The following is a 12,887-nucleotide window of genomic DNA, read 5'->3' as shown; positions in this document are numbered from 1 at the left end:
CTAGTGACAAAAAAGCAGTTTGCAAATTCATCACTTTAGTTAGTGGTCAGATAGAAAAAGAGAGAGTACGTCAACCCTGCATCCAGTAGCACCCTTGTAGTTAGGGGTCTGTCAGCATTTCCACTATGAAGCCTGGTGTTCAGGGTTCATAACTCAGTTGCTTTAAATAGCTTCAAGCTGAAACACTATGCAGAAATTTTAAGTCCAGATGTATATTTTAAAACTATAGTAAGCGCACAGTTATTGCGCTGTTTTAAGTTAGAGAACATTGCACTATATATTTACCAGTATCATATGTTTTTCTGGCAATGTTAAAGAAAACGCATTTTTAGATGTATGATCTATTACTCATAGTTAATTCTGTATGCTTAATGATAGCTTTCAGTATTTGTCATAAGTAGGGTTTCAAAATGATGGAGCAATTTCTAGCTGAAAATAATTTTTTTGACATAATTGGCCTATTTTCAGAAACAAATATGCAACTAATAATCAGTTGACACTAGTGAGTTGTATTTTCCTTATATATTTAATGATCAGATTTTTATGTTTGTGTCTTTTTAATATAAATATACCTAAACAAAGAAAAACAGGTTATTAAACCGGTTAATACCTTATTATGCCTACCACGAACCGTTATGCAAAATTATATAAATCACAATAGATTTCAAGTTGTGTGAAGATAGACACATTTTTGTGTTATACCTTTAAATACAATCCAATTACTTAAAGTTAAAAATGTTCGGATTGAATATATGAAACTTACTGATAAAGTAATTGAAATAAAAACTTTCAGATGGAAAACAAATATTAAAAAAATGTTAGAAAACTTACATTTGAAAACAGGCATGACAAGATATCTTTCATTATATTTTCCCTTTGTCATTGCTGTGTTCGTATCCTTTCAAAAAATTTTCAGAATATCCATTGTTAGATGATCTAAACCAGCTTAAAACATGGCACATATATTCCTGGTTTAAATTGGAATAATTTTAACCAATTTCCTCTTTGACAAATATTTTAAAAATTATGAAATGATACTTTATATTGTATTTACTTTTTTTCTCTACAATTCAATGGTTGTTCCTAAATTCTAGGTTAAACTTGAAAAATTAACTGTAATATTTGTGAAAGTTTTTGATAGTTTATTTAAAGTTATCTTTAGATAATTACCATAGGATTAAAATTTTTCTTGTTGCAACTATTTCCTTACCTTGCTTTTTATTCCAAAGAAAGATTTGATCAGATTCTATCTTGAAAAATAATTATATTTCAATTTTCCTGCAAGTACAACATGCCAGATCATATTGGTCTATAAGAGTAATTGATTAGTTAAGACTAGACTTCTGTTCATGGAAATGTAATGGGCAATTTTTATTTCCGTATAATAAGACCACAAAAACAATTTTAAGAGTCTGAGTTAATTCTCCATTGCTCCTCTTTCAGAGTAATTTACAGATTTAGTCATAAGGAATCTTATACAAAATTTCAGTAGTGTTTCTAGAGTTAAAGAAATACCCTTTATTTTGTACAAGCTGCGTATCATGTGATTTAAATACTGGTTATAGTGAGGTGTGCTAAATAAAGGAACTTCTTTCTCAAGTCTGAAATGTCAGGACATAAAATTACTTCTCTTTCCCATGAAGTTTCTTAAATTTGTAGAATTTATGTTTTAAAAACACTTAAAAATGTAGTTGTTAAGGTTTCATCACAAATTATTCTTTGTAGAACAGAACTTTTGTATTGGGTAGCACGGAAATAAATTTTAATGTGTGCTTTCTCCTAACTGGTTAAGGAGCAATTTTTGTCTGCTCTCTCTCTGCCCCTTAAAATGTTTTCCATTGCTTGGGTTTGGTACAGATGAAATGTGCAAAAATTTCTTGATTCTTTTGGTTTTCTTTTAGATAAACATAGTTGAAAATCTTCAAGGGAAACTTTTTAGCTTCAGAAATCTACTATAAAAAAATCTCAAACATATAATTTCCCTTCTGACTGATATAAACTCAAATACAGTACTCCCTTCCCTCTTTTCCCCTCAGAAAAACATTAGCCAATGTGATTTGGTAGCGTATATAGCAGAAAAAAAATAACCCAACATATTTAACCATTAAAATAGAGTTCAGCCATAACAGGAAAAGTTGTCACTATATCATTTTAGTTAGCATTTTTTTTTTTTTTTAGGCCAAGTTCTAAGCCTCATAGAAGACTCACAATTTGTGATTACCTATTTGTTTTCTTATTAAATATAATACGTAAGACATACCAGTATTTAATATGGTCATTATTATGCTGCTTAAGCAAAGTAAAATGGATTTATGTATTTCACTCTTAGGGATCTGTTCTTTCATATTTTCCCATATTGAATCAATTTTCCTTTTCTTCTAACTTAAAAAAACACACAAAACCCATTATGTTAAAAATATGCAGTAAAATAATAATGTCCCAGAGCTCTTGAAAATCTTCATATCAGGGCAGATTTCTTTACTTTCTTCTGAAATTTAGCCAGACTGGAGTGAAACCCATCAGCAGTTATCCTTTATCTTTCAACAGCAACAAAAAGCATCCCAGGACATGAAGAATTACATATTCAATAGAATCCTTTAAGGATGCTCATAAGTAAAAGCCTGTATTTACCACATAGCAGACTTGGAATAGAAGTGAGCCTCCTCATCTTACAAAAAGTACATCATTATAATTACAGTCTATACTTATGTAGTTTCTTCTACATTTTACAGACTTAAAAAAGTTATTTCCAATTTATATTGGAAAACTGTGGTTCCTGGAGATGAAGTGACTTGTATGAGATCATAGCAGAGGTGGGGAAAAAGTGGGGCCTCCTGAGTTTTGGTGCATTCATTCTCTTCTAAACAGTACAACTTTTCTGCCTTCATTAATACACTTACTGGTTCCATATTTACTTTGACATAGAATGCCACACACACAGCAGGTGTTAAAACGCAATATGCTGAGTGTAAAAAAATGTCAAACATCGAGATGAATCCTGGCAAACATAGTCAATTATTTCAGTATTTTCAAAATGTTCACATTTTTGGCATTGTGAGTTTGAAAAATTGAAAAGCACGTTGCCCCCATCAGCAATACAGCATTACCTAGAGAGTCGGTAGCCACTTGAGGCACTAGATCAAGTATGCAGGGCGGAAGTCGTGTTCTCAAGGCATTTACCCTTGGTCAGGGACTCTTCTCAGATTGAAGAGAGTAACCATATACTGTGAGTAAAGGATCTTTGGCATGATTCCCCCTCCCCTGGGATGGAAAAAGTTGTCAGAAAACTAGTTTGGAGCAAGGGCACATTGCCTCTAGTGAGGCATGCTGACTCAACCTTTAACTGGGTCTCTCAGCGTTTTACTGGGTAGCCTCACAGACTATTGGCTGTGGAACATGATGCTTTTTTTGGTGCTCTTTAATTTGTTTATTTCAAAGATATTTATCAAACACTTACTATTTGCCAAGCAGTTTTGGGAATTGGGCATATAGTACTGAACAAGACAGATAAAGGCCCTTCCCTCTTATAGTTTTCAAACTAATATAAATCTGGACTTCTAGGAGCGAGTCTCTCAGTTTGGGGCTAGTGTATGAAAAGGAGTAGAAAAATTATTAATATATGCACATTGAAATGAGGATCATTTGAGCACAGTGGAATGCTGTGGAAGTGGGCTTTGTGATTTAAGGAAAGCTCTAGGATTTTAAACTGAATAACAAAGTGCTAAAGAAGGAATGGAATTGAAAAATAGCCTAAGAAAAAAGTATGTGTAAAAAAATATATTGACAAGTTTTTTTTGTTTTGTTTTGTTATGTTTCTCCTCCACCCCCACCTCCCGGGCTGAAGCAGAGGATAGAGTTAAGGAGTATTGGGCTAGGGTTCAGGGGTAGGGGAAATTAAGGCCCCAGAGTATAGTTACAGTGTCTGTTTTATCATAGTCTGAGAAATCTGCTTTGATGAGAGCAAGTACAAGTTGTATTGGGAGCAGGGAATTAAATGCTTAGATTTGCCCTTCCAGAAGTCTTGACAAAAGAGGGAGTAGCTGTAAAAGTAGGAGAATAGAGGAATGGGATATTTGCCAAAGAGGCAAGCACATATGGATGTTAATGTCAGAGAGTGAGGAAGAGATGGAAATAATCTGACTATAGGATCCTGGAAGTTAGTTGAGAGAAAGGGCATCATCAAAGGTCAGTGTCCAGGTAATGGATTAAGAGCATTGTGTTTTATACGTGACAGCAAGGGCTCTGCGCCAGCACTCCCTTACCAGGCTCCGTGTTAATCTGAGGCCCCCATTTGGAAGTTAGCTGACCCTGGTTAAAAGTGGGATCCCTCGCCTTGGAGCAGTGAAAATGTTTATTAGCCTCAAAGACTGATTATGCTGGGTCCTTATTTGCCTGATTAATCTGCCAAAGGTTAACTGTTGAAGGTTAAGGAGGCGAATGTGTCATTCCAAGATGTCAGATGGGAAAAAGACAGAAGCGTTTTTTCTGTATATACCACTCATTTGTCAGGCATCGTTATCAGCCTGTTTTACTTCTTTATGCTGGACCTAGACTTTATGCTTCTTGGTGACTTTGTATATCCCACCGAATCCTAGCAGAGTGGACATTTAGTAACTATTTGCAGTATGATTAACAGTAAGCACATCTAACCCAAAGTAAGGAGATGAAATGTAGTCCTGGATACCACACCATGTTTAGGCTCCCATATAGTCAGGAGCTCCAAGGTTTCACCTAAATGTCATCTCCGATAGGGCCGACTAGACTTTCCTTTTTAGCCTGTGACCGGGATGAGACCACACCTCAGGCTGCTCCTGGCTGCAGACAGGCGGTGCCTTAATATGCACAAAGCAATCTGCAGATGGGGCATCAGCCTGCCTTCTGTGGCATAATTCCTATGGACAACCTAACATGGGGATTCAATAAAAATGTACATATATTTGGTGAAGAATGCAACAACAAATGAAGGAAACCCTTGCCTGCCTTTGAAATGGGTGGACCCTGCAACATTGGTCTGTTTGAAGTGGCATCCTAACCCATATGCAGATGCTTCATTTCTGCCTGCCATTACTGGACAAGAGCACTAAGTCCTGATAAAACACATCATTCGCCATGAGCATATCTTCTCAGTTTTTAAGCTTTCCTGATGTGCCATTATTGCTGCTGTGTTTCCTATTTTATGTAGGTGGTAGCCCTTGGAGAGGTACCAGATGGGACTGTGGTTACTGTCATGGCGGGTAACGATGAAAATTATTCTGCTGAGCTCCGAAATGCCTCTGCTGTTATGAAAAACCAAGTAGCAAGGTTCAACGATCTGAGATTTGTGGGCCGGAGTGGACGAGGTAGGTCTCTGATTTTTAATATTAGTAATGGAATAAACACATTAGGATCCTCTGATGACATGTGGACTAGTCTGTATACAAATCAGCACCCTCTTCTACTGAACTGAGTTGCTGAAGGTTTTAACTTAAATATGTCCAGATGAAGTGGAGTGTCTTTCTGAGTACTCAGGCCTTTTTCATTGGTTTTATGATATTGAATATTCAAACAGGGTTTTCAGAGAACTCTTTCCTAATTTCACTGGGTGTGAGCACATAAGGTGGAGAGAAGAACAGTTGGAGGTTCAAGCTATGAATTATGAGGAGCCAAATAACTGAGTAAATTTAGTGGCAAAGGGGAAAGAAAAAGGAATGCATTGGATCAATTTCCTCATAATATCACTTTTGCTCTAAGTGGTAGCAAGGACAGTTGGTATGCTGCACTTCACTTATCACACATGTTACCTCTGTATGAGTTAATTTATTCTTATGATAAAACCCTTTAAAAATCATAGTTTTTTTTTTTTAAACAAAAGGCTTTTCATTTGAATAAATGAATAATGTGTTACTTGTGTTAGAATGACTATATAGTCGCCTAGACAGATGAATGATCAGGACTTGAAATATTTCCACATTATTTAAGGGTCTACACCATCTGAATGCTAATATTCAAATGTTAGGAATCCTTTAAAAAGATCATAAAATAGAAAATAATCCCTTATTTTTTAGGAATGTTTTTTAAAAAGTCTCTAAGGAAACTGATTTTTGGCTTTATTTACTTATTGTATAGAGAGACTTTTAATAGTCATTCTTTAGAAGTATTATGTTCATTTATTTATTTATTGAATCTAATATTTCCATTTTAAGTATTTCAATAATAAGAGAGAAAATAGACCACTTTAGGATTAAGGTGAAATAAATTGTAAAGACCTATAGAGTTACTCCAACCCAGGTTTGAATTAGGAAATGAGAAGCATCAATTTTTTAAACCATGTTCAGTAATTGCTCTTTAGTTTGGATCAGATGTCAAATTATTACCATTGTAAAAACTTGATAAGGGAAATTCAAGCAAGACTGTTTCCGATGAGTAGTTTTAGTTTACTTTCTAGGAACAGGGCCAAGAAGTTGTACTTTTTAACTTAAAATAAAATGATGCATGCTAATGAGATACTGTCACTGAAAGTTTGAAATGAAATGAAGCTCAGGTTGTTTGAAATGAAATGAAGCTCAGGGCCTATGGTAGGTAGGATCAAAATTAAAGGGGTTATTTCTGCATCAGGGTTAGTTTACTTTCATTAAAAAAAAGACACTTCCTCTCTCACTATTGACTGATTAGGTGTGAAGTGTGTATGTGTATGTGTTCATTCTTTTTGTTCCCTCTCTCTTTCAGTTATTGGTGCAGGTCCACAGCACCATTAAGGTTTTTTTTTTTTTCCTAGTAAGAATCAAGAAAGATTTGAACATGATGATATACCTGTATGCTCTGAAGTACATTGTTCTTCTTATGTAATATGATTTTGTTGTTAACTAGAGTAATGAATTTTAGTATCTCAAAGATTGGGCATTGTACTTTTTTTACTTTACAGATTCAAGCTAGTGCTTTCATTTATCTTGCTTTTGTATTATGTAGATGCTGCATAACTTTTCTCTGATCAATTTGAGTAGAAACTATGGCAAAGTGATAGTGTACTTTGTAAACCCTCAACATATTTATTTAAGGAACTTCAAAGAGAAACAAAGGGTGTGCACTGTTTTACTATATTGGCTTTCTGAGTTTTGGCTGGTTTCCCAAATAGCAATTTTTATATTTAAAAAAAAAAAAAAGACAGACTTAACTGCTTGCAGACTTTTCACGCATGGAAGATGAAGAAAGCTTCTTTTGATGAAGTGTAATTATGTCCAAACAGAGCTGACCCCCTCCCCCTATATTTCTTATGATCTTAACTGAAGAAAGTAGGATTTTTCCTTTGAAGCAGCCGGGACTTGGTGGAGGATCTGAAATGCTACAGTCTGCTGCCAGAGGCAGGATGGAGAAATTGGTCCAGACTTGTCTTTGAGACTTAGATGGGGAGTGGGGGGAGCGGGTGGAGAGAGAAAGAAAAATTGATTTATCACTAATAATAGATTTTTATATCTCTACATTAACATTATATGAAAGGAAACAGTAATATCAAGCTGAAATAAAGAGTGAAATAGGACAGAGAACATTGATAAGGGATACCACTCTTTGGGGAGAAAAAAAAAAAAGGTCAGTTTTTCGGTGGCAGGAAGCTCTTTAACCTGCCTGTGTACCTGACCTGCTTTCTAACAGACTCTTTCTAGCTTCCTCTTTGATTTTCACACTTCTGTATTTCTCTTAAGTTATTAAGTCTGGATCAGCACGCTGCTACCACTGTTATTTTCCCCCAGCTATTTAAACATTTCTCTTTTCAGTAGCATTTGAAAAATAACACCAAGTTCCCCAAATTATTATAGTTTTTCTTTCCACTGGTAGAAATAAAAACTCTCAGAAATTGAAAACCAGTTTTGGATTTATCAAGGCGTCATATCACTACTTACTTTGGCTTTATGGGTTAACTCATGACCACAACTTCTGGAAGTGCTTTGGAATAAAAGTAGAGCATCAGTGAAACAGTTAGGAGTGGCTTATGTGTTCTCCGTGTCTTTTGTATTTTAAACAGAAGAATGTAAGATGCCTTGGGTCCTTAAGCTTTTTTGATGTGCATCCTCACTTTGGACATCAAGCATGCTGCTTTTAATTTTCAAGCATTCTAAAAAGCACCTATGGTATACAGAGCCTGGGACTTTGTCAATTTAAGGCTGCAATCCCAGCTTACAGTCTCAGCCCTCCTGCTGACTGTTCCTGACAGCCCCTCAGGTTAGGTTGGAATTGACTTTTAATGGCAGTTCCTATGTTTATTTTAGAAAGAAATATATGAATGATACAGTAAGAGCCTGCATTTTAAAGTAGGAGCCTGAATTTTTATCATTTATAGAAAGTGATAAAAAGTGGGATTTGGAAAAAGTTTTTTTTTTTAACATTAAGGAAATAATAAATACATAAACACTTGACTTAGGAAATGTATTATTATTTATAAGGTGGAGAACCAATTACCTAGATGGGTGGTAGTTTCTGGAGCACTACCTTCATGTTCTTCCTGAAGGAGCACAAAGAAGGGGAAAGAATCTCCTTGATTTTTGTTTTAGTTGTTAAAGTACATCTTGATCCTTAGGATTTGATTTTAGAAGACTGTAGTCATTTCCTCCTCCCAAGCCCACTTCTTTTAAAAAGAGTTCTTCATAGAAAACTGGTTCCACTTTGAACATTTAGATGCTTTATCCTTACAGAGTGAATTCTGTATTTGGCTTTTGTCCCTCCATGATGTGTTTCTCTGAATTTGGGATCAGCATCAATGACGTTTAACATCCTATGTAAGTTCCACAGGTCTCAAATGGAAATATTCTCAGAACCAGTTGAAATAAATTCATGGACAGTAGCTCTAGCAGGTTATTTACAGACGTTAAAGACACTTGGGATATATACTAGTACATCCTCGATATGTTGAGGTTAGCCAGGGATGACAACTACTTTCCAAGAGATGCAGTTCTGACTCACAACCATTGATATAACCCAGGATGGCATCTTTTTATGGTTTCATGTAAATTAACTTTCGGGCCTAGGGAGTCCGCCTGTTCACTCCTCCAGACAGATCTCCCCATTGTGTTGAGGTCCTGACCTGGATCCAGTGGCTTTCTATTCAACTTTCTAATCTTGATTTCTGTGGGTTTTAAGTTTTCTGTAACTAGTTTAGACTCTTATTCTTCTGGTTAGTTTTAATGTATATAATAAATCCTGTTCTCTAATGAGATAATTAAACCACTTACATCCATGTAACATCCAGTATATAATAATGAGCTATGATATATTAATGACACTAAGAATAGATGCTTTCATCATCTTGGCCAAGATAGGGTGTTAGTAGATTTATATTTACTGTTTCTTGGTCTTATAGAGTATATTGGGACACATGTAGAAATAAATTACCTATTAATTTTTTTTAATATTTTCTGGCAATGTTAAAAAGAAGAGCATTCATTGTCAGGTATGGAAGAACTAGGTTCAGATTCTGACTTTTTCCACTTATTAGCTGTGTGGGTAAATGACTAAAGCCTCTCTGAGCTTCATTTTTTTTTTCATATGTGAAAAGAAGGTGATAAACTTAACTGATAGGATCAAATGAGGTCATGTGTATGAACCTGGCACTTCATAGGTTTTTAATCAATATTCATCTTCCCCTTCCTTGCATTCCTGTGTTTTCTCCCCCCCCCCCCCTTCTCTTGGGTATAGAAAAGTATAGCTAAAGAGACTTAAAACTGTATATCCTGAGTAACAAATGATGTGTGTCTTAAACATATTTTAGGAACTTATATGGTTTGGGTTGAAAAGAAAACCCATTCACTAGACTTGACAGTCAAAGACCTGTTCCACATTAAGCCTTGTATATAACCTGTTCCATATTAAGCTTTGAAAAGATTGCATTAAACTTTGCATTGATACATATTGTTTCAGATTTGTGTTTTGATTTAATACCCTCAGCTTTCAGTAAAGGGAAAAAACAGTCTCTGACCAAAAAACAAAGCAAAGCAAAATGAGCTTTTTAAAGGTCTGTTACAGACCAGGCTAAATGAGTACTCTGGCCTGAGATTGCTGAATGTTTTATTGAGTCACTGTTTCACGCCCACCTTTTCCTGTCTTGTAACAGTTTGCAGTTTTGACTATCTGACATGACTAACCGTTGCAAATCTAACTGATTACAACTGTCAGTGAGTCTGTGTAACAGAGTCTGGTATCCTCTGCTGGAGAAAGAAAGAAGCCCTAATCTGCTACCAAACTTTTCCCTGTCTTTCCCCCTCCATTCATCACTTGTAGTTCATTAATGAGAAACATCAGATGTAATATTTCCATGAAGCACACCCTCTGCTAAAAGCAAAACTTCATATTTATATTGGGAGGTGTCCTGTACGTTTAGCAAAAATAAGTCACTGTCAGGGAGTTATTTGAAGATTTAGCAGCAAGGATGTATGTTAGGGGAGGGGTGGGCAGGGAGGAGAAAATCTTTGTTCCAGTAATGATGAAATCATCATACCACAGGCACATTAAGGCCAGTACAGGAGACACTGGCTCCTGTTAAAATGATTCCCATAAGAACCTTCCTCTTTCATCTTCTTATTGTAGTGCAGTTGAGCAAATGAAATGCTAAAGCCATGTGAAGTAAATAACATAATCAACAGTGATTTACTATTGTTCTCTCAAGGGGTCATGACCTAATCCTAAATAAAGACTTCTAAAATTGTCTGTGCTTGGATGTGTTCCTGATGTTGGAGAAAACTGAAAGGAAGAGAACCTCTTCAAGTGGACCAGGGTTTTTGTTTTCATTACAACTATTGCTACTGAGCAGGTTTTCCCTTTCTTTTCTTTTTTTTCTTCCTTCCTTCCTCCTTCCTCCCTCCCTTCCTCCCTTCCTTCCTTCCTTCCTTCCTTCCTTCCTTCCTTCCTCCTCCCTCCCTCCCTCCCTCCCTCCCTCCCTCCCTCCCTCCCTCCTCTTTCTTCTTTCTTTCTTTCTTTCTTTCTTTCTTTCTTTCTTTCTTTCTTTCTTTCTTTCTTTCTTTCTTTCTTTCTTTAGATTGGAGCTGCCTTGTATGGTACTACACTGAAGATGAAGCTCTCAACACTCAATGAGTTCACTAACTTCCTAGAGTGGCCATCAAAGAGATTCTATCTTAGAATAAGGCGTCTTATTTGTCTTTGTTTCATTACCAACTCAGAGATAACTTAAATGAAGTTTGGACATCTGTGCTGTTATATTGTCATCAGTATTATCTTTTTATACTCACCATGGATTTTTCTCTTTTACATCTGCAGGCAAGAGTTTCACCTTGACCATAACTGTCTTCACCAACCCTCCCCAAGTAGCCACCTATCACAGAGCTATTAAAGTGACAGTGGACGGGCCCCGGGAACCCAGAAGTAAGTCCTTGCCTTCCTGTTGGAAATGGTAATAGAGTTTGCACAGACCCTTTGAGGAAATTATCCCAAATAAGGTAGTGCTACTTCCATGTAAACAGTTTCTTTGTGAAGTTTGCTATCTGCATGTATTTTTAGTGAGGGACAGTTAGTACAACTTCACAGATAGTAGAAAAAGAAATTATACTCTTAACCTTTGCCGCAAAATTGCTAAGGCCTACATAACTTTGAGAAATGAGTAACTATTTTCTAAGAGATTCTACTCATCCACTGTACCCACTAGCCAGGGCAGATCAGACCCATGAGAGCTGAGGAAGAAAATAATAAACTGAGAACTCTTGAGCTTAGTCAAAAAGCATTTGCGTATGTTTCCCATGGTCTAAGAATGTGTTTTAACTTTTTACCTCGCCCACTCAATTCCCTTTATAAAGAGCACACTGCTTAATTACAAAGAATGTATTTGCAAACGATAACTTGCTTGATTGTTACAACACTGTTGTTTGGTCATGTTCTAGTAATTGTTATAGATAGTTTCTTTTAACATATAGAGTCCAACCAGGTTTAAATCCATCTTGGTTTATTTGTCTGTCTGGGCATCCAGAAGGTTTAATTAACCAGCAGCAGTTTAAGGAAGTGCACATAATTCGTTTGGGCTAATACACATTTTCCTCTTAAATCTGAATTGAAACTGGTTTGGTTTCCCCCTCCCCCAAACTGATTTGAACAGACTTGACATAGCAGCATTTAAATGTATTTAGAGATTAATGATTATTTGCCATATACAACATTAAAAATTCTGTGCCAATGGAAACATCGCATAGGACTCTGCCTTTGATGAGTGAATACATCGGAGACCTAGCCATTGTGTTCAGAGTTTAGTTTGGTTTGTGTGGGGGTACACCTGGCAGAAATATTTGTTATATAACAATACACCTGCCTAGACAGGGAGTGTGGCATCTCCTTTCTTCCTCTAAAACCGAGAGAAAAGGGCTGGTGAATGGTGCCTCGGCCCAAGTGGGAGCATACGGTGCCTTCCGTTCCTCCTGCGGCTGTCTCTCTTCACAAAAGCTGACTGCTTGCCTGAACGAGGGAGGTTTCCTGCCTCAGAAGCCAGTCTTTGAGGTTTTTCTTTTCTCCTTTCATGTGTATGGCTTTCTTCCAGGTTCCCAATGTTGGGTCAGTGCTGGCCCTGTCTGCTCAGTTTGAGAAGGTCCTATTAGGTGCTAGCCATACACTTGTCTCCGGCTGCACCAAGTCTCCATGCCTAGGGGCCAGTGGTTATGCAGTGCAGGGGAACAGAACAGAGCAGGGCTGTCTTGCCCAGTTCAGGGCCTTGCCTGACTTTTCTGGACTGCCATAAGTCTGGGGTGATGCCTTACGATGGGAGACATCTTCTAACATTTGATCGAATTAGCCCTTGAGTTCCTGAAAAGGCAGGGACATCCATTTTAGTAAGGCACAAAGCGGGAGAGTAGTCTTTGAACATTTAGCCCTACGAATACTTATCTTTTAAAGATGTTTCCTGCCGATCTCAGCTGCTTTTCGTA

At 36.6% G+C, this 12,887-nt stretch overlaps 1 protein-coding gene across 6 annotated transcripts in view; it reads left to right on the top strand.

Annotated features, from left to right (window-relative positions):
* RUNX2 (RUNX family transcription factor 2) overlaps nucleotides 1–12,887 on the top strand; it is a 121,436-nt gene that overhangs the window by 3,930 nt on the left and 104,619 nt on the right. For 5 of the 6 annotated variants that reach the window (XM_036316041.1, XM_036316038.1, XM_036316042.1 and 2 more), the window contains exons 2-3: nucleotides 5,183–5,339; nucleotides 11,239–11,343. In XM_036316041.1, coding sequence (XP_036171934.1) covers nucleotides 5,183–5,339; nucleotides 11,239–11,343 — 262 coding nt within the window. The remainder of the gene's footprint in view (nucleotides 1–5,182; nucleotides 5,340–11,238; nucleotides 11,344–12,887) is intronic. The other variant, XM_036316043.1, reaches the window with a different exon arrangement.

The sequence above is a fragment of the Myotis myotis genome, unplaced genomic scaffold, assembly GCF_014108235.1.
Source record: "Myotis myotis isolate mMyoMyo1 unplaced genomic scaffold, mMyoMyo1.p scaffold_m19_p_7, whole genome shotgun sequence".
Taxonomy (NCBI): Eukaryota; Metazoa; Chordata; class Mammalia; order Chiroptera; family Vespertilionidae; genus Myotis; species Myotis myotis.
This window is presented reverse-complemented; position numbering and strand designations above follow the sequence as displayed.